The 21,994-nt window shown below is 44.7% G+C and overlaps 1 protein-coding gene across 1 annotated transcript in view; it reads left to right on the top strand.

Moving 5' to 3' along the window:
• The window catches only part of CD81 (CD81 molecule), a 57,857-nt gene that overhangs the window by 25,734 nt on the left and 10,129 nt on the right, over positions 1 to 21,994 (top strand). Inside the window, exons 2-4 of the mRNA XM_028733657.2 lie at positions 233 to 347; positions 13,798 to 13,895; positions 16,487 to 16,561. Coding sequence (XP_028589490.2) covers positions 233 to 347; positions 13,798 to 13,895; positions 16,487 to 16,561 — 288 coding nt within the window. The remainder of the gene's footprint in view (positions 1 to 232; positions 348 to 13,797; positions 13,896 to 16,486; positions 16,562 to 21,994) is intronic.

Here is a 21,994-nt window from a genome sequence, read left to right as displayed (position 1 = left end):
TCCTCTTCTTCTTCTTCTTCTTCTTCTTCTTCTTCTTCTTCTTCTTCTTCTTCTTCTTATCCCTCATCCCATCTCACAGACCCTGCCCACATTTGCCTGGGTGTTTGGTGCATCTTGGGTGTGTGACGAGGTTTGGAATGTTTTGGTGAATCGTTTTATGGCATGAGCAATCTCTTTCCCCCCATTTATTTGAAGGGGTCGTGCTAACCTGCCTTCTTAAATTTCTTTTCAGCTGGCAGGAGGAATAATTCTAGGTGTGGCATTGTGGCTTCGTCACGATTCGCAGACCTCAAGTATCTTGGAATCGAGGCTAGATGACCAGCCGGCTCCTAGCACATACTACGTTGGTAAGCAGGAACCATGGGGGCTGGAGGGGGCTGGAATGTTGTAAGAATGAGACGGGGTGGAAAAGCGGTTTGTTCCTCAACAGCTCTCTGGAACATTATCTGCCCTTAATAAAGCAATGCAAAAAAGAAGGAGAGGAAAAAGAAGAGAGAATAGCTATTTTCTGTAACGGCAAGCATACATATTATAACTAAACTAAACTTCCTACTGAAGTGGTGCAGCTGTTGACTCTGTTGACTTTTTGCTTTTGGACACAGTGTATACTCCAGGCTAGTTTGAACTAACCTGCAAACAGAGTTTTGGGTTACAGAGTGCAGACCGTCTCGTAGCCCCTTTTGGAGCTTCGTATCATGCTCTGTGATAAAAGTGCATGTGAAATAATTGTGTAGTGCCCAAAACTCAAACCCCCAGAATCTGACATAGTGCCTATATCTGTGGCACTTCTCAGTTTAAGAGGTGAATCAGCTACAGCAGTAACCTAACAGAGCACCTGTCAGTAACCTAACAGAGCACCTGTCCATTGCATTGTACCTTATCCCTGACGTTCCTGTTCTCCTCTCCTCATCTTCTGACCCCCCAACCACCACTTTTGAAGTCTATGTCCTGACTCTTTAACATTCCGCCCGCCATAGGTTGCTTTGCTCTGGTGTCCTTGCGTGCATTTACCATTAGTCAGTCTCAAGCACTGAGAGATCATGTTTCAGCCCAACGGCTGCATTCCCTTTTGGGCAACCATCTGTGGGCCACATGGCAGTGGTGGGTGGGAGCAGAGGCCAGAGTGGCCAGAGGAACACATGTAAGTTTCACCACCTGTGAAGTTTCTGCACACACACTCACACACCCTTCTCTGCCCTCCATCCAGACAGACAAGAAGCTTTATTAGAGCTCAGGGACACATTCCTACAAGGTGAAGACCTTAATATGTGAAGTAGGGCCAGTGAGAGATGTGACCTGGGGAGAGTTCTGAGGGCCAAATGGAGAGAGCTGAAGGGCCACATTCAGGTTGGATGAGGTTTCCCACTCCTGGTTTAGCTGCTTTATAAAAGTAAGCTGCTTGGCTGTCTGAGATGAGTTCTTTAATGGCTGGTGGAAAACAGGACTGTGACTGGTCATAATTGTGTTACCCTTGTTTTATTTTCATTTTGTTGTACTTTTCGTTTGGTTTTAATCCCTGTAAACTGCTCAGAGAACTTCGGTTATAGGGAGGGCTGTTAATTGTATAAATTGAATAAAAATGCTCAGATTTGAATTGCAAGGCTCTTGAGCAACCTTTGACGAATTTAGGATAAATGGTAGCCCTTTTATGTAAGGCACTGTTGGAAGTGACATTATCTTGATTTATACAAACTGAAGAGCTTTTAGAGCCTTTTATCAAAAAGCAGGAGGCTTGTTTGATAAATATTCTTCAATATTGTTGAACCAAATGGAAAAGAGAAGGTTGATCCTCTTGTGCAGCGAGTATTTTGCTCAAAGGCAAGCATTTCTTGAATGTGTTGAGTCTGGGATAGGGTGGGGGTGGACATTCAAGCACAGTCATCTTTTTCCACAGCTGAATCTGCATAAAATTCTATGCATACCACCTGCTGCTGAGCGTGAGGGGAACTTGTGGCCCTCCAGATGTTGTTGGGACTCCCAAATTCCATCATTCCCAGCCAGCATTGCCAGTGGTCAGGGATGATGGGAGTTGTGGTCCAGCAACTTCTGACATGCCACAAGTTTTCCCTGTTCCTGCTCTACGGACTTTGTTGGGGGTGGGCAGGTTAGTAAATCCTACGCTGGTTTTAGAAGAGGAATAGAACAGGAACTCTCTCTTTGACTACCTGTCCTAAAGCTAGTAACAGGAAAACATAGCAAAAGTCCCAGCGCTTTCTTCCAAAACCACATTGGGACGTTGGGGCAGTAAGGCACAAGGAGACCTACAAGTGTAATGCAGGTCAGTGAGGGTCCACTTGGAGGGGGCACTTGGCTGGTGAGAGAGGAAGGAATCACTTGCTTCAGGATCCTAGACGTCCCTGCAACCAGCACTGGATTTAGGGCAGTGTGGGCGGTTCCCCTGCACAGGGTGCTGAGCCGAGGTGGCGCAAAATTGAGAAGATTCATTTGGGAGTGCCCAATTTTGGCCTTGCTCAGGGCGCACCATATTACCAAAGATTACCAACATTCACCCCTGCTAGACCTTTGCTTGCATGCAGCTCTTGCCCCAAGCCTCTGAATGGTGAGGAGCTATGGCTCGGCTGAGGAGGATGCAGAGCAGCTGTCTTCAATTGCAGTGATCAACGTGACTCATGTTCTCCAGGCTTGCCTGCCTGGATAAGTGTACTTAGGCTTAATATGATCTCTCTCATTTTTGTAAGTAAATCAGCCAGACTGCTGACTTGCTCAGAAGCAGAGCCCTTTTTTGGAATCATCCATCTCTGCAGGAGCAGCAGTCCAAAGCTTACAGCGCATTAAGCTGTGCAGAGCATCTGCTTTTGGTATCCCAGTTTCCTCACACAGCTTGGCAGCGCCACCAGCACTGAAGTGTGCCTCAGTGCCTGTTTCCATGATTTGTTTTTTTTGCATGCTGCCCACTTGCTTTTTGCACTGACTGGGAGAATATGAAGGCTTTGAGTCCTGTGTCGTGGATGTGGAACAGCATGGAAACGGAAGGCAGAAAGACCAGGAAGTGGTGTGATGTGGTCAGCAGGTTATTTCTCCAGAATTTCTGCCCTACAGAAGGAAGCACTGTCTTTCTATCTCTCTCTTTTGCCAGTATTTGTTAAACATCCAGCAATCTGCTTCCTAGTAACATTGGAAATATTCCTAATATGCCTGCCGTGTGTGGGTGTGAGCGAGAGAAGCTCAGATACCTTATTAATAGAAGCTGATATGGCAGAGCTGTGAGTGACAAGAGTTTTAAAAGCGCAGCTGAATTAGCTTCTTGTGTCCAAAAACATATGGCCCACCCTCTTGTGGAGCTGCCAACATGTTGCTGTGTGAGAATCATGCAGAAAAGGCGCTGCTTGGATTCCTCAGGGTTGTTTTTTAATTTCCATTCAGTAATAAATAGCAGACCATTTTGTTCAACTGTTCTCAACCCGAGGCTCCCCAAGTCTGGAGCCTCTGATGGCTTCTAATTGAAAGATTTGTTTCCAGACTTGCCACACCCTGCTTTGCTCTAGTGACTCCACTCCACTTGGCTATTCCTGGTTCACGAAGAGAGAGGAAAAGAGGAATGTTGTCCAGTGAACTTAAGGATATGTGCTGCTCTGCTTCCACATCCCTTGTATCCTTTCTCAGACCTCAAACATTGGAGCATTTCTGCGTGTTAGAACTCAACGTAGGGCTGTCCTCTGCATAAAATATCATCCGTACTGTATATTAGGACACATTTGCAAATTCACATGCATGTTGCTTAATTGGTCTGCTTCTGCAATCCGAAAGGAGAGGGGAGGTCACAGCATATGGAACGTGTTGTTTCATTTCTCTTGTGAGGGTGTGGGAACGAAGGAGGGGAAACTTTCAGCTTGTTAGAAGATGCATGAACTGTGAGCTGTGCTGAAAGACTTCCCTCCCTCCCCCCCACCCCCCATCCCAAATCTTTCCCTCTTCTTGTTTTCAACAAACATGCCAGCACGCAAGCAATATTTTCCCTCTCCTCTTCAACTGTGAATTCTAGAAACGTTTAAAAAATAAAAGCTGAGCTTTCAAGGAGTACTGTATGTTCCATCTGCTGAATCCTGTGGTTTTTAAGTTCCATCGGAGCCTTGGGCTATAAGGGAGAGAAGACAGCATTAACTTTCAGGGTAGAGTGCGCAGCCTGCTACCAGCCCTGTGCTAACAAGCCGTGTTTTGATAGCTGGCTTTGCCTACATGAGATGGCCTCTGAAGCGACCATTTTGAGGGAGTGGGTTTGTACTGAGATCAGCACAGTGGCGAGGAAGTAATAACTGGGTAGGAGGAGGAGCTCAGTGCGATCACTTTTGCCAAAGCCCTTACGAGCCACGGATGGATGATGCGTTGCGGAGTGAGTGGGAAGCAACAGGCAGCTGTGAGGATTAGGAGCCGACTAGGGGCAGACATTTGTGGTGTGTGTGCTGGGTGTGTCTGTGCGGGATGGCTGCATCTCCCTTCTCAGAAATGGAGCTCCCTGCCTGGCTGCAGAGAAGCCTCCCACCCCTATGCTGCTTTCTGTGTTTGTTCTTCGGCAGCTCCTCATTCCATCTTGGCAGAGTGAGTGGAGCAGCTGGATGTCTTTTTCAATGCTAGCAGGAGGGGTGTGTGTGTGTGTGTGTGTGTGTGTGCGTGCGTGTGTGGTTTCCCCGCCCCCTCCTTCCACTTCAGCTCTGGCTGTGAAGGCTGGGCCTTTGTGCCACGGCGCCTGTTTACCGTCAGCTAGAGAAAGAAGAGTTCCTTCTCCTGGGAGTGGAGGAGGGAAGGGCCGGGCAGCAATGTGAAATGAAGGGCTGTGGATAAGGGCAGAAAAAGAGAAGCTTTACCATCGATGATACAGTCCCAAGGCCTTTCCACAATGGTATCTGGCTACGAAGCCATTGCTACAATGGGCAGTAGCTGCGGTCTTGGTTAATGTATCCGCCAGCTCATAAAAAAAGCTTGAGATCAGGGTGTCTCTCTGCCCCTGCCAGAATATATATAACCTGTCATGAAGATGCATCCTCCTAGTATTTTCTCCCAACATTTGCTTTGACTGCTTGTTTAAATTGGCATGGTGCCTTGGTTGATTCTGGTTCTTGTTCAGGTCTATACAGCCGGTCAGTTATGGATCCCAGTTGGACACATGCCATGTACTCCATAGGTGCTAGACCCCTATAGTAAGTGCAAGAGTATCCTGCAGCAGCTTGTTGCTTTCCCTGTTGTTTTTTCCAGACCCTACACACCTGGTTCTGTGTCACAGCACCAAATTGTTACTCCATGAGGCATGCTAGCTGCGAAACATTTTTATGCTATGGATATCCCAAATAGTTGGGTGGCTAAAATTATTTCTAACTTTTAGAAGTATATATATATTTAAAAAAGGGCATTTGGAGTGCAGATGCAGACTTACAGACTTGAAGCAATGGGCCTCTATTTCCTAACACCCATTTCCTTTCATCCTATTTCTACTGGTTCTTTTTTAAATTGCTCTGGTTTCAACGTCAGATGCATCAATGCTTAAGCATATTTATCACAGTGAATTCACTGGGGCTTAGAAGGTAGATGCAAACAACTTTATGAACTCTGGTTATAAGACAGAAATATCCTGGCTTTGAATTGCAAAATGCATTCACAGCTGATAGTGCTGAATTATGGTTTCCATGTGTTTTATATGTCCCCCTGGTGACAAATGTAGAAGCAGCCCTGGAAGAGAAGGACTGGACTCCAATATCTCTGCTCTCATCAGCTCCAGCCAGCACAGGGAAAAATGGCTGTTGTAATCGAACAAGACCTGAACCGCACTTGTTAGCCCTGTTACAGAGGGTACAGAAACTTGGCTTGGGAGTCATTTTTATTTAAGGAATTTCTCCCTTGAATGATCAGGGGGTGAGAGCTGTATGTGTGTCATCAAGGTTTGGGCTGTCCCTCCTTCTCAGCCCTACTCGCCCTGCCCTAAGAGTCCTTGCTTAAGGAGCTGCTACCTTTGGGGGGTTGCCAAAGGGGAAGCTATCCTCTGGAAGGATGCAGTGCCAAGGACCAGACACTTCACTTAAGGGAGCTGAGCAGTGCTCTCCACCCAGCCAAGGAAAGCTCCACCCCAGTCGGTCTGTACTATTCTGAGACTGCTTGTACACATAGCATTTTCCTTGGGGGTGGGTTGTTTCCTTCTTAGGCCACTGCAACCCACCAGACAGGAACGGCAACAGAATCAGCAAGCTTGGTAGGAAAAGGCTAAGAAAAGCTAAGTTCCCGCTTCCTGCTTCTCCATCACCAGAAAGCTAGAGATACAGGTGTTCTTGGCTCCCATGTTACAGAAGAAAACAAATTCAACCCATAGTTTTGTGGGGGAGCATGACAGATTTAAAGATCAGTGGTGGGTTGTAAGTTTGCCCCAGAATCGACTAATATCTTCATGGGTTGGTTTGAACAGCTAGAGGGCATGCAAGAAAGTAAAAGAAAATGAGTATGTACCATACATTTAAAGTAGAATTAGACAATTTTAACCAGTCATGGCCCCCCCCCCAAAGAATCCTGGGAACTGTGATTTGTTAAGGGTGCTGAGAGTTGTTAAGCGACCCCTCTTCCCCTCACAGAGCCACAGTTCCCAGAGTTCCTTGGGGAGAGGGATTGATAGTTAAACCACTCTGAGATAGATAAGACAAGAGGGTCCTGTTTTAGGCACATAGATGCAACATAACTGTTGTTGGACTAAATAGCTTCCCAGTATTGATTTACTGCATGCTCCTTTTCCACCTTCCTTTGACCTTCCTATGACCTGTACGCATTATTTCTAAACAGACTTTTCCTTTGATTTGTCAGTTTTGCAGCGTTCTTCCCCCTTGGCTCCTCTGGGCTGAACATGGAGTTCTGGGCAATGCATCCATCGTAAAACAATGCATCCAGTCTAAAAACCTGTGAAATATGAAGAACAACTTTGTTTTTTCATTTTTCTTTAAAATTGTAGCTCTCCTAATCAGTTGGTTGGTTTCAGGAAGACTTGAATTTCAGGCTTTTCTCCAGAGCTGAGTGCTTGGACTGTCCAGGGCTGACTCTTAGTAGCCAGAGAACACCAGATCCCTGGGAGGTCTTCCCCATGGCTGGGCTTGACTTTGCCATTGCAGCTGCAGCAATATGCGGAACTTGTTCATGACCACAAAATAACCAAAGTTCTTCTCATAAAGAAGTAGAAGCAGGGACTTCCCACCTCCTCCTTGGCAGGGACTTCCCATCTTCTCTCCCCTTTCACCAAGAAAAGAAACAGCAAATGAATCTGAAAGAGTATGCAAATAGCACAGAGTCCAAAATAAGCTGCTGAGGACATGTGCCCTCCCTCAGTATGTCTGCCCATCTTGCAATTTCCGTCACTTTTTTGAACTTAAGGTTCACACACACACACACACACACACACACATATATATATGCATGACTATAGAAGGGATCCTATAAATTCTTCACTGATGCTTTTTTAGTATACACTCCAAATTTATTATTTCCATTTTTTTCCCTCATGTGTCTTTGTGTACAGAGAGAGATCTCCTAATCAGTTTGTTGGAATTACATTGTGATCCCACAATAGCAAGGGGATTGTATACTTTTACCTAAAGTACAGAAAGTTTGGCTTCAGAGTTTTGTCTTTTTTGTCATGGAGCTACGGCGGGTGGGGAGAGTTACTGGAGGAGGAGTACTCACGATGTGAGATTCTCCAGAGAACATCTGGAATGATTTCCTGCCAGATAGCATTCTTTTGGTACAAGATAGGCTCCATGTAGTGTAGAAAGTTCTTCTCAGGAAGGCAGGGGAAAGCAAGGAGTAGACTTTTCTCCTACTCCTACTTGTATCACTTGAGAAGGCTGGAGTAGGATTACCTGTAGAGGTATTCAGGGTGTGGATCACTACAACTATATGGGAAGTTTCTGTGTAAAAGACTTATTACAGTCCCTGGTTCTACTACTTGGAGGAAATGTCCTGGTTAAGTGAAGGAAAACATTTAACCTATAATAGTAGTAGTCATAGTATTCATTTCATTTCTTTACCACTTTATATTTTTAAGAAACAAACAGTGCTTTACAGCACATTAAAACATCAAATAAAACAATCCAGAATAAAAAATTCCTAGAGAAAGTCAAATGCAAAGTATACCCATTCAAAGCAACATAGTTAACAGGAAACTAAAATAGTATCTTAAAGATTTCAAAACAGAACATTACAAAGCAGGTCAACCACAGAATGCACATTTAACGCAGCAAAGTTTTCTAAGAAAAACCTGAAAGGAAACATTACTAAAGGAAATCAAATATAAAATGCATATTTAAAACAGCACAATTAACGAGATTAAAATACTATCACAAGCATAGAACATATCTGCTGCTTTTGCTGCCAGTCCTGTCAATGGTGGCTCATGATGAGTGGCAGCTATGGAAGCTCAGTCTTCGTGACCTGGGTCTGCACTAAGAGATGGCCAAGATGGTCCCAGCAATCTTGCTACTACATATTTTCCTATCCCATTCTTCTTAAGTTCACAGGCTCCACAGTTTAAGAAGAAATCAAACTTGGGCTCTAGCCACACTACCCCTCTCAGAAATCATTGTATGTTCCCTTTTTTTATTATGTTGCCTGTGGTCAGGAAATAAAGAGAGTGCTCTTCCTAAACTTTGCCTTGTTCCTTCTCTTGCCTGTTTGACAACAGCAGGTAGTGAAATTGGCAGGTGTGAGCAGGAAGAGATATAGCCAGATGACTCCAGCATTCCAAGAGTTTCTTTGGATGCATTTATTGCCAGTTTTCTGGGCTGAAGACTGAGGAGATGGATCTGTCTTCACACCCTAGATTTTGGCTCTGATCCTAAAAACCCAGTTGTGTGAGCTAATCCTGATGGCAGATGCAGCTTCACCTGTCACCAGAAGTGTAGGTTTTTTTTGGGGGGGGGGTGCCAAGCAATTTTTGACGAGAGACAAGTATGACTCTAATGAAGGTTTGGTCATAAAGAAAATGTGTCTCAATGGAACATCATTTGTCTGCATTCAAATGATTGGGTGGCTCCAAGAGAGATTTGGAAGACACCCCAGTTATTGAAGGTTCAAGAAGGGGTCTTTTGTTTTACTCTTCTCTGAAAAAGGAAACGCAGTGCTGACCAACCCAATTCTCCAGAACTGCTTATAGAGTTCCATACACAGAGTGAACTCTCAGCACTTACCCTGCAGAGAAAACAACTTCTTCACTGTAGAGTGTCCAATATAAAGAGGTTAGTCCGGGGGGGGGGGGAGATGCTCCCCACAGGCTCAGATGCTGCAGATGCAAGTGGCTTATCTCATGTCATTAAATCTACACTGCTACATTTTCTTAAAAGGAGTTTCTACTTTGCTCAATTCAGTTTAGTTGGATACAAGGGGCCATTGTCTGTCTGCTTGGGAGGTTTGTTGTTGTTTTCATTTTAAAACTGCATAGAATAGTCCCACTCTTATTTGCCTCCAGTTGTCTGTTTGGCTCTGGCTCTCCGGGACAAAGAGAAACTCAATAAAGGCTGTCTGTCTGTGTCTTAGAATGAATCTGGCTTTTCTCCCAAAGGCTTCTCAATCATTTTATTGCTTTCTGACTTCAGTTCCATTATCACACTTCTTTCCCACTCTCCATCCCACTGCTTAGGATGGAACAGCTTCCACTCTCTTGGGTGCCTGTCAAGAAACAGGAGGATGAAGTCACTGAGTATTGGAAAACTCCTCGAGTCTAACTGCCTGAATTATTTTCTTCTGTGAATTATGCCAAAGAAATTTGAGGTGGTCAGGAGGAGCTGCGTACCAATGCCTTTCCAGTGTGCAAACAAGAGTCTTGTTGAACCTTTAAGACTTATGGTGCCTCCAGACTGTCACTATTTTGTGGGATGGATTTAGGTACATGCTGTTAACTTTAGGTTTGCACAATTAAAGTTCCCTGTTGCCCTAGCACAACAAATGCACTAACTCTCTCTCTCTCTCTCTCTCTCTATATATATATATATAAACAATGAATATGTGGTTAGGAAAATCACAGAGAAATGCACAAAAGTGTGGGATAAATGAATGATGAACGGGAAGACATGTTAGCAACCGCATATATACACATGGTTTGGGGGGGGGGGATAAAGAGTGTGAACAATGAGGTCGGGAAAATGAAATGCATAAACAGTGATAATTATGTAATTAACAGTGATTCACAAAACAAATGTTAGTAATGCAGACATCCTGGCACTGGAAAGCCACTGGCTTTCAGCAGCTTCCTTGCTGGGGTTGTAATAGCTCATCTTTCTCCACGCTGAAGTCCTAAACATGGCTGCTTAAGGGCAGGTCTCGTTGAAATGGGTGGCACTTGCTTTTCAAGAAGACGCGTTTTGGGACTGGAATGCAGGAATAACAGTTCTACAAACCGAAAGCATCTCTTTCTAGAAAGTTCTTAATTCACAGGGCCAGGGCACAGCTATAGGAAAGGGGAGATTTTTCTGTAGGTCTCCTCCTCCTCCCAGGAAGGCAAGAGCAGGAAACCACAGCTCTGTATTAGGAGTGTAGGCTTTGCATCCTTAAGGTTGCAGGTTGAGGGCCTCGTGTTTTCAAGAAGGGCTAGGGAAGGCTTTTACTAGAAACACCTGGATAGTGTTTTTCACAGAACGCCATAAAGAGCTACCTTACATAATGCAGCTTGGTAATGATAGCACCAGTGCCTGGTTCTGTGCTCATTGCAGATATTTGCATTATCTAGAAAGGTGTTTTTCTGCCTGGAGGTGATAATTTTATTGGGGGAAAGCGGCTACTGAATCTACTTGTTTCTTCATGATCTGATACAGGAGAGATTAAACCTTTTCACATATTAGTACTAACAGATGACCTTCTGTCTTTGTTTTTGCATTTCTCTCTCCCTTTTTTAATAAAAAATAAAATAAATCTTCAGCTGCACACCCCCAAAATAGTAATGGTGCAGCTTGTGAAAGCTTTTGTGTAAGGTCTTTGTGTGGGGTTCCTTGTCTCTCCTCTGGCCTCCTGCCGATCTACCTGACAGTGTGTTTATGCCATTCCTATTAGATCGATGCCTCCTGGCCCACATAAGACCTCTCTAGTATTGGCTGGCTGCCGTTTCTCATCTTGAACCCATTCTAGATGAAAAGCAGAGCTCCTTTCCCTCTGAAGAATGTTACTTCACAACAAATGGGATGGAAAGACATCTTCTGTTTTATAACAAGCCTTCAGGTTTATATGACTGTAAAGTTCTGCCCTCCCACCCCCACCCCCCACTCTGTGTTTTACAGTAGCAAGCAGTTCGCCTCCCACCTCTCCACCATCTGTGTCAAGCGCTTGGCAGGTTGCCGGTTTAGGACAGTTTCTGTAACAAGCTGGCTTTCTTCATGGCTGGCATTCTGTAGGCACAGTTAGATTTAGGGTGTTTCATTGTCAGCAGTTAACAAGGTGCTGGGAGTTCTTGACATATCCTTTTAGAACTTCCGCTGTGGGTTAAACCACAGAGCCTAGGACTTGCAGATCAGAAGGTCAGCGGTTCGAATCCCTGTGACGGGGTGAGCTCCCGTTGCTCGGTCCCAGCTCCTGCCAACCTAGCAGTTCGAAAGCACATCAAAGTGCAAGTAGATAAATAGGTATTGTACCGGTGGGAAGGTAAACGGCGTTTCCGTGTGCTGCTCTGGTTCGCCACAAGCGGCTTAGTCATGCTGGCCACATGACCCGGAAGCTGTACACCGGCTCCCTTGGCCAATAAAGCGAGATGAGCGCCGCAACCCCAGAGTCGGCCACAACTGGACCTAATGGTCAGGGGTCCCTTTAACTTTACCTTATATGTTGCTATAGGACTCTTTGATGCTGCACTGTTGCTTTCAGGGATAAGTATAACCCCCACCCCATTCTTTCCCTAGCAAACCAGCCATAACTTTTGATTAAGTTACCAACTAGTAGCATGGAAATTTATAAATAGGAACGTTATTGTTGATCATACAGTTTCATTTTTATCTCTCATAACATGCTGGCATCATCCTGATTCTCTTGAACGGTGGTGTTCAAAACTTTCTGCCACTGCGGAAGCCTTTTATGGTGGCTCAACTGCCAACACATTTATTTGAGGCTTCTATGTCAAAGAGGATTCTGGGGCATGTTCTGTGGTGCGCCCTGAATTATTGTGGGCTGGTGCTGGCCTGGCTAGTTCAGCCCTCTTTCTGGTGCTTATATTGAACTGAGAAGCTAGATTTAGGCATTCATTGCAAAGGTACGAAAGGGGTCTTTCAGGTAAGTTCAGGTGAGAATGATTAGAATCCTCCCCATGGTTGGGTCCCTGATTGTTCGGGATTCCTGATCACATCTAAGCACAATGAACTTAGAAGCACCCTTCATATGGGTACAGAAAAGAAAAACAGAAAAAGGGAGAGAAAATGGCAGCAGTGAAATGAGAAGGTGAACATTATAGAAAGTGATGAAAGGCTCTTTTGGTAACAAAACACAGGCATAAATAATGATGACTTGCCCTCTTGTTCCGTATCAACCACAAGCTTCATTGAAGAGGAAACCACCAGAAATCAAGAAAGAGGATGCAACTGTGAAGTTGTGGGTGAACATATCAGACGACACAGCAATTCTTCAAACAGCTCTTGTTTATTCACAGGCCAGAAGAGAGCTGAACTGAAGGGTTCAGCCAGCCTGCTTATATAGAGCTCCAGTACAACGCAACTGTAACAACTTTCTGTAACTATCCAATCACTGAACGTCACTTTCAATCCCTTATTTGCGTATGTGGACCTGAGTGAAAACTATCTACAGTATCTCCCTGCTGGCCCTGGGTGGGCTCTTTTGGTAACAAAACACAGGCATAAATAACAATGACTTGCCCTCTTGTTCAGTATCAACCACAAGCTTCATTGAAGAGGAAACCACCAGAAATCAAGAAAGAGGATGCAACTGTGAAGTTGTGGGTGAACATATCAGACGACACAGCAATTCTTCAAACAGCTCTTGTTTATTCACAGGCCAGAAGAGAGCTGAACTGAAGGGTTCAGCCAGCCTGCTTATATAGAGCTCCAGTACAACGCAACTGTAACAACTTTCTGTAACTATCCAATCACTGAACGTCACTTTCAATCCCTTATTTGCGTATGTGGACCTGAGTGAAAACTATCTACAGTATCTCCCTGCTGGCCCTGGGTGGGCTCTTTTGGTAACAAAACACAGGCATAAATAACAATGACTTGCCCTCTTGTTCAGTATCAACCACAAGCTTCATTGAAGAGGAAACCACCAGAAATCAAGAAAGAGGATGCAACTACTAAAAGGATTCAGAAATTTGACCAATGATGCATGAAATAGTGGTTCACTTGTGTTGAAAAAATAGCATGCCAATACTTCTTAATCTGCATGCACAGATCCAAAAGTGGTGTGTTAACAAAAACAAAGGTACCCATGCCACCATCTTTCTTGGCCCCTTCCAAACCATCTCTTCTGGCCTCTGCCCACAGTGTGATGCTATCTTCACTCTGCTGATGCAAAAGCTTCCTGTTTCACACACAGACAGGATTTTTGCTGGCAGTAGCCCAAGGAAAGCCACAAAACGGGGTGTTCTGGGGCGAGGGAAGAATTGACCCAATGGATCCTGAGCTAACCCCACTGCTGCCACTTGATGGGTGTGGGTTCAATTGCTACTACAGCTCCAGGCTGGCTTTGCCTGCCCCCCCTTCCTCCCCTGCTGGTGTGAGTAGAGTGGTGGTGTTCTGGATTAAACAAATGCACATCCCTCATCACAAGCTGTTTCTGATCAGACTTCCTTCGTTGATGCCTGTGCCTTCCTTTTGTCTTCCCTGGCAGGAATCTACATCCTGATTGCTGTTGGAGCAGTGATGATGTTTGTGGGTTTCCTGGGCTGCTATGGTGCCATTCAGGAGTCACAGTGCCTTCTTGGAACCGTAAGATGCCATTTTTACTTCCTTACCTTTTCCCTTAATACCTTAATGATAACCCAACAGTAGAAAGGGTTGGTGTCCATTGAGGGGACAAGCATATCTGTGGTTTAAGTGCACTTCTGGTCCTGTTTAGCTGGCAGCTTTTGTCCAGAAGAAATGGGGAAACTGTAGAATCCTCCTGCAATTTATTTGATCCCAATTTATGTCTATGAAAGACTTCTGTGGTACCATCTAAATCCCAAGGGTGCTCAGCATATTGCCATTGTGTTCCTCAGTGACAAATGGGAAGCCAAGCATGTGTGGTTTAGTTATTGTATCTCTAGGTATCTAAATTACCCAAATATTAAATTATTATTTGTGTAAGATTGCCTTGTCCTCCTAGAGAACAGCAGTATGTCCAAGTACAAAATGAGACAGTAGTATTTGCCTGGTTCATGAAGTTCTCTCTCTGTCTGCCTCCATCCCCACTGCCTGCCTCCTTCCCTATCATTCTCTCTACCCAGCAGGCTGCCAAGGGTGGGACAGATCACTCTTGCCAGAGCCCTGGGTGGATTGCTCACACGGGCCTTTTGAAACAAGGCCTGAGAGCTGCCGGTTGCCTGGCCCTGCTTTAAAATTATGTCAGTGCTGTGTGAAAGTAAATGTCTGCCAAGGGAAGACCAAAATCAAAACAAAGGCTGAACTCTTGCAAATAGCAAGGAGAACATGCCCCAGGAAAATAGATCCACAATCAATAATTTAAAAAAGAAAAGCTGCCTGAAATGTGCAGAATGCAGTTTTAGGGAAAATAACCCCTAAACTTGGAACTTAATTGGCTGCGTCACCTTGTCTGGCATTAAAAACACATGGCATTAAAAACACAAAGTCGCAAGGCTGCCACCCTCCCTGTTTTATAGTGGTGCTCTTTTGGAAAAAAGAATGTAAGAAGAGCCTTCTGGTTCCAGTCAGTGGCCTGTCTATTCCAGTGGTCAGTCAGCTGCCTGTGGGAAGCCTACAAGGAGGACCTGAGCACAACTGCACTTCCCCTCCTGTGGTTTCCAGTGACTGGTATTCAGGAGCATAAAGTCTCCCACAGTGGGAGCAGAACGTAGCCATCATAGCTAGTAGCCATTGATAGTTTTATCCTGCATGTATTTGTCTAATCCTCTTGAAAAGCCATCCAAGTTGGTGACCATCATTGCCTCTTGGGAGCCTCTTGCCTTTTTTAAGGTTGCCTTTTCTTTTTTTGCCCATGATGGAGTGCATACGTACCCTCCTCTTTGTGTTGCTATAATTCATTGCATAAACACCCCTATCTTGCCCTGGGAATGCTCAAGCTCACCCCTTTACATGTGGTCTACATTTGTAAATTGATTGGAGACTTGTGAGAGTATCACAATTTGGAGACTTCACTGGACAGTCCCATGTATTCTCCTGCCCCGTTGTTGCTTATGAAGCTGTCTCTGTTATTTGTGCTCTGCCAGGCTATTGCAAGTCCTCTGGGAAGCACTGTAATTTCTCCTGTTCTGTATATAAAACGTCCACTGGCACTTGAAGTGCTCAGTAGCAATTGCTCGTAACTGTCCCTTGAGCATTGTAGACAAATGTCTGAGGACTTTCTGCAAAGTAGTGGGATTTTGCTGCAACTTTCCAAAATACACTACTGTATAACATTGCTCCAGTGGTTTTTAGAGGATGAGCATGAATGGCTGAGATATTGCTACAGGAGGCTTTTTCTCAAGGCTTCTCAGCTACACCAGAGTGTTTGCAATTGTCTTCTGGCATTGTGATGCAAGTGCACAATGTTTTGTGCTGGTGCTACTTATCCTGGTCTTTCTAGTCACTGGCTGTGTTAGCACATTGTGCTCCCTCACCGCTTTCTTCCTCTTTGCATGGCTAAGAAGAGAACTTCTGCCAAGTTCTGTTCTGTGTTTAAAGACACTCTGCTTCATGTGACATATGAACCAAATATCTTGCTGCAAAACAGACTCTAGTCAGTGTCATAATTCAATTTCAAACCATGAGTTATAAAGCTGCCTTATTAAGCTAGCCGGAGCTTTATGAAAACAAAACAAAAAACAGGATTTCTGGTTTGTACATAGCGGTAAGCTGAGATCCTTTAAAAACCGAACTAAACTCTGCAGGTGGAGGAGTTGGGAGTGCATAAATCTGATGCTTCACTCCAGATGCTGTGGACTACAGCTCCCATCATTCCTGGCCATTGGCCATGCTGGTTTGGGCTGATGGGAGTTGTAGTCTATAACATCTGCAGAGCCTACCCATGCACAAAACCATGATTTAGCATTGATTGCCAACTGAGCCACTGTTTACAATGAGACAGCAGCCTTAAATGGAAGGCTCAGAAGCAGAATGCATTCCCTTGGAAATGAACTCTATGGGGATGTGGAATACACATTGATTTGTGGTTTCTCAAAGAGGCCACTATTGTCCTGGTGAGATAGTGATGGCTCTCCATTCATGAAGTTCACTATTGACCCTTTTTAATCTCATACTCTTGACACCCCCTTAAATGTATTTGCACACTCCTACCAAAGTCATTTTATGTTACTGGAGAGCACTACTTCCTTTTCTTATCTGATCTGTTTTCTTCACAGTTTTTCACATGCCTCGTAATCTTGTTTGCTTGTGAAGTGGCTGCTGGAATCTGGGGCTTCGTTCATAAGGATCAGGTAAGGGGATTCATTAGGAGGATTCATAATGTATATTTATGCAGAACCGGTAAGTTTCCAGCACGACAAAGAATCTCATGGTACCTTAAAGGCCAACATTTTTTATGTGGCATGAGTGTCCTAGGCCAAAACCTATTAAGTTTGCAAAGTGACGTAGTTTCTCCTCACAAAACCCCTTGTTGAGGGTAGGTTAGGCTGGATGCCCAAAAATATATTTATAAATGACCGGGCTGTTTTGTATTCCTTTACTTGTTTTTCTTCATGTACCAGCCCCTAGGTGTGACAGCATAGTAGACCTCTCCCTTCCTCCCCTCAGACAGTGATGTGAGGAAATGCCTGGCATGTTGACCTCCACGTAGTTTACATTTGATGCATTGCAAGGAAAATAAGACCAGGCCCTCTTTTTAACATCTAATTTGGCACAGGGAGCTGGTGATTACTCCCAAAACTTTACAGTGAAGCTAGGTTAGGAATTTGGGGTGGTATACAACAGCCCTGGGTGCTCACAGGAAGGACAGATCGTGAAGCTGAGGCTCCAATACTTTGGCCACCTCATGAGAAGAGAAGACTCCCTGGAAAAGACCCTGATGTTGGGAAAGATGGAGGGCACAAGGAGAAGGGGACGACAGAGGATGAGATGATTGGACAGTGTTCTCGAAGCTACAAACATGAGTCTGACCAAGCTGCGGGAGGCAGTGGAAGACAGGGATGCCTGGCGTTCTCTGGTCCATGGGGTCACGAAGAGTCGGACACGACTAAATGACTAAACAACAACAACAACAAATTAGTTAGCTTAGTGCGATGATTTTGGGCTGCAAGACAGAACTTACCCTCCTCCTCTCCCTGTGTGTCGCCCATGCACCCCTTGAATTGATTATGGGGATTCCCCCAACTGCAGAGCAGATTTGAAGAGGGTGCAGGAAGAGGAAAGGGAGGGGAACTGCTTTGTTGGATACCACCCTTGGTCCTGGGTTCTCCACCTCTGAAACATAATACTGCAACTACATCACCACAGGGCACATTCACATGAGGCAGAGCATGGTTCTGCCTTCTGTGTAGCAGCTTTCCCCAGTGTGGTGCCTTCCACATATTTTGGACAGCTGTGTTGGCTGTGGCTGATGTGGTTTATAGTCCAAAATGCTTTGAGGGCACCAGGTTGGGGGAGGGTGTTTGCAGCTCCTCTTTTGCAGATGTTTTAACAGGTCCAAGATAGTCAGGAACTATGCAGCAACACCATATCTCAACCTGCTGCTTCAACAAACGTTTTGCCCCATCCTTCTTTCCTACCTGCTGAGAGCAGCCCTCTAGCTCTGGAGGCCAGATGAACCAACCGCATCTGCTTATGAGCCAGAAATGATGCTAATGTCCATAGCTGCTGCAGAACCTCTGTTGTATGTATACAGTTGTTCCCTATGTGCTTCCGCAGACTGTCGTGACATACAAAATACAACTCCCTGCCCTGAGAGTTTCCAATCCAAGTTTCAGTATAGGGGGAGACGGGAAACAAGAGGCCCAGGCGAGAAGGGCTGGATAATACAAGAGAGTTTCTAAATATAGACTTTGTTTCAGTTGTACATTCTTGTGATTCGGTAAAGACAAGTGTTGCTTCGGGATCAAGTGTTGACAACGTTCCCTCTGACAGCTGAGTGCTCTAACCTGAATAACATAAGGGGTACTATGTTCAGAGTTTTGAGAGTGTTGGTGATCCGTCCTCTTTCCCAGTTGGTTACAGCGTGGTGCTGAGAGCGCCAAGGTTGCAGGTTCAGTCCCTGTATGGGGCAGCTGCATATTCCTGCATTGCAGGGGGTTTGGACTAGATGATCCTCAGGGTCCCTTCCAACTCTTCTATGATTCCTGCGGCATGTTTGGCAGCTACTGAATAGCTGTGAAATAGATTGTGGATAAGTGCAACAAAATGTCGCTGTGCAGAGTGCTTTTGTCCAGCCCCTTTCCCAGCGCACTCCATTTTTTTTACAAAATTTATTTCTACAGACCTTAAGGTATCTGCAAACCTACTGATACTGCCTTCCAGATAAGGCTGAGAAAAACTCCTGTCTAAAACACTGGCAAGGGTTGCCTGTCAGTGTAGACTATACTGTACAGGCTGGGCCACAGTGGTCTGACTGTGCAACCCAGTTTCCTGTGTTTCATCCTTGCACATGACTCTATGGGGGTTATCACTCAGATAGCAAGTTTGCTATTATCATTCATCAGTAGTAGTAGTACAGTCATACCTCGGGTTACATAGAATCATAGAGTTGGAAGAGACCACAAGGGCCATCGAGTCCAACCCCCTGCCAAGCAGGAAACACCATCAGAGCACTCCTGACATATGGTTGTCAAGCCTCTGCTTAAAGACCTCCAAAGACGGAGACTCCACCACACTCCTTGGCAGCAAATTCCACTGTCGAACAGCTCTTACTGTCAGGAAGTTCTTCCTAATGTTTAGGTGGAATCTTCTTTCTTGTAGTTTGGATCCATTGCTCCGTGTCCGCTTCTCTGGAGCAGCAGAAAACAACCTTTCTCCCTCCTCCATATGACATCCTTTTATATATTTGAACATGGCTATCATATCACCCCTTAACCTCCTCTTCTCCAGGCTAAACATGCCCAGCTCCCTTAGCCGTTCCTCATAAGGCATCGTTTCCAGGCCTTTGACCATTTTGGTTGCCCTCCTCTGGACACGTTCCAGTTTGTCAGTGTCCTTCTTGAACTGTGGTGCCCAGAACTGGACACAGTACTCCAGGTGAGGTCTGACCAGAGCAGAATACAGTGGCACTATTACTTCCCTTGATCTAGATGCTATACTCCTATTGATGCAGCCCAGAATTGCATTGGCTTTTTTAGCTGCCGCGTCACACTGTTGGCTCATGTCAAGTTACAGATGCTTCAGGTTGCACACTGCACTGAACCCAGAAGTACCGGAACAGGTTACTTCTGGGTTTCGGCGCAGGTGCTGCCGGCTGCGGATCCTGCAGGTTATGAATGTGCTTCCCGCACGGATCATGTTCGCAAACCGAGCGTCCACTGTAGTAGTAGTATATCCCACCTTTGTCCCTGAGAGGACTCGGGGTGACTGACATAAAAACAAGAACCGCTAAAAACACAGAAAAAAAATATCCTATTGTATCATGCAGTCTATATTGTGGTTATATCCTTGAGTAGCTGTTAGTACTGCAACAAAGAACACATGTCAAACCTAGTCCTTTGAGGTGTTTCCCCAAAGTCCAGAAGGTGGTAAGGATTAGCATTGTTGCTTGTGGGTTGGGTATACACATTCATTTTTCTGCAAGACCATTTGGGATAGAAAAAACCTAAAATTGTGCATTTGGGGCCACGACAGTTCATCTCATAGTTTCTTTGATTTTCTGTGCATAGCCTTATATAAGACAAATACCTATGTAATGGAAGATAAAAATTTCAGACTTGGAGAAGGGTTTTCTCTCCCCATATTAGTCGTTGTGGCTAACCACAACATTGTGGTTACACAAATAATACAGTGTTTTTAGGAACGTTATTATGGAGTTTGAGGCTATGGAAAACTATGCATCTGTAAGTTGTTCTGATGTCTAGACTTAAAAGGGATAATGAAAACACAGGGCGAGGGAGAGCCAGGAAGAAGTTATGTAATAAAAGATGCTGATTTGGTTACCTTATCATAAAGTAGATTAATGGCTGTGGGGGCAATAAATAAATGCTTTCACAGGGAGAGAAAAAAGTAGGCAATGCAGGGGGTTATTAAATCAAGCCAAGGTAAGCATTATAATGATTATAGCAATGAATAGCTTGAAATAAAGGACACTGGTGTTTTTTTTAAACTTGCAAGAGCAATTATCTTTTGGAAGAGACTGCCAAGGAGATGGTGGATTCTCCCTACCCCCTTCCAACCTCTGCATAATCAAGGGCTTTGTGATGATTGCGGAAACCTGTTTATATACAAGCTCATTACATCCTGTTGAATAACAGTTAGGAAACTTTGGACCTCTTGAGTAGCCTACTTTTTTACAATATTACTTTAAGTTGTATTTATATCACTCTTACTACGTTTGGGTCACTGTAGCCTTAGATGTTATCTATTCCAGAATTTCATTCTCTCACAAGATAGTTCGCAATATTCATCCAGGGCATCACATGCACATAGATTTTGAGACTATGTGTTTAGAGCTGTGGTAAAGATTTTATTTCTGAGAGTAACTAGTAGTTTTTGCTCCCCTTTTCTGCTCATCCTTATTTTTCTTCTTCTGCCAGTCTGCACTTGTTGTCTTCATCTCTCTCTCTCTCTCTCTCTCTCTCTCTCTCTCTCACACACACACACACACACACACACACACACACACAACCCTTGAACCTCACTATAGCATGGTGTGGAGGCAAACTTGATTATGTTGTTTCACTGAGATGATACTGATTTCTCTCATCCCACCATGAGGAGTGTGGGGTTCCTGTGATTGCACGAGAAAGAGCTTAACACCAGCACCACACAGCCACGCTATGTGGGAATAATTTGAATGACAAACACTCATTCCTCTGTATCAAATGACCACTCACTTTTATTAGCATTGGTGTCATCTGAGCCCTTCTGCAGGCTGTGCACAGTGGGAGGAAATTCTATTATCAGTGTTTTTATCCACTAGCCAGTTCCAGATGGCACTGAAGAAATGAAATAGGAGGATTTTGTAGTCCTTAATGGTCTTCCCCTAGGGCAAATTATCCCTTAATAAAAACAGCCTCCCATTCTTCCTTTTTAAAATGAAATCTGGCATGCTGTTTCTCAACTTCCTACTTCCCCAAGGGGTAGCTTAGATTGGGATGTGAAGAGGACATGTTCCCCTTAGCACAGCTGCAAACAGCTGGCCCACGCATGTGTTTCCCTAAAAGAGTTTAAATCCACAACGCTTTGGCCCTGCTGCAACTCTGTTGACTCTGGAGCACGACAATCTTGATGCTTTATTTAGCACTTGGCTTTGTTTTTCAAGCACACAAGGGGAGAACTGGAGGGCACAGGTTTCCCCTGCAGGCTTAAAAGTCTATCGAAAAAGCAGCTTTCATAGTCTTCCTCAACAAACCAATTTGGCATGTTTGTGATGGGGGGGGGGAGGTTTTTTCCAATTGCAGGGACCCAACAAATAGCCCCTATTGCCATTATGGACCAACCTCTCGCCCTTTTATGATGAGGGCACCCTCAGAAACAATGGGGAGGTGCATATGGAAGAAAGCATCCTCTCAAATATCCAAGACCCAGCCCTTGTAGAGTTTGAAAGATTAAAACTAGCACCTTGAGGTTAGCCTGGAAACTACCCTGGGGAGAGGGAAGTAATGGCATAATGGAATCCACATGGTTAGCCTTTTGGGAGACAAAATCAGGGACATGTTCCAGCTCCACTACATTGATGAGAGAAGCCTCTGGACAGCTCTTTCCATGTATCAACAACT

Source organism: Podarcis muralis, chromosome 1 (assembly GCF_964188315.1).
Source record: "Podarcis muralis chromosome 1, rPodMur119.hap1.1, whole genome shotgun sequence".
In the NCBI taxonomy this organism is placed as follows: Eukaryota; Metazoa; Chordata; class Lepidosauria; order Squamata; family Lacertidae; genus Podarcis; species Podarcis muralis.
Note: the sequence above shows the minus strand (reverse complement) of the source record. Positions and strands in the feature narration are given on the sequence as shown.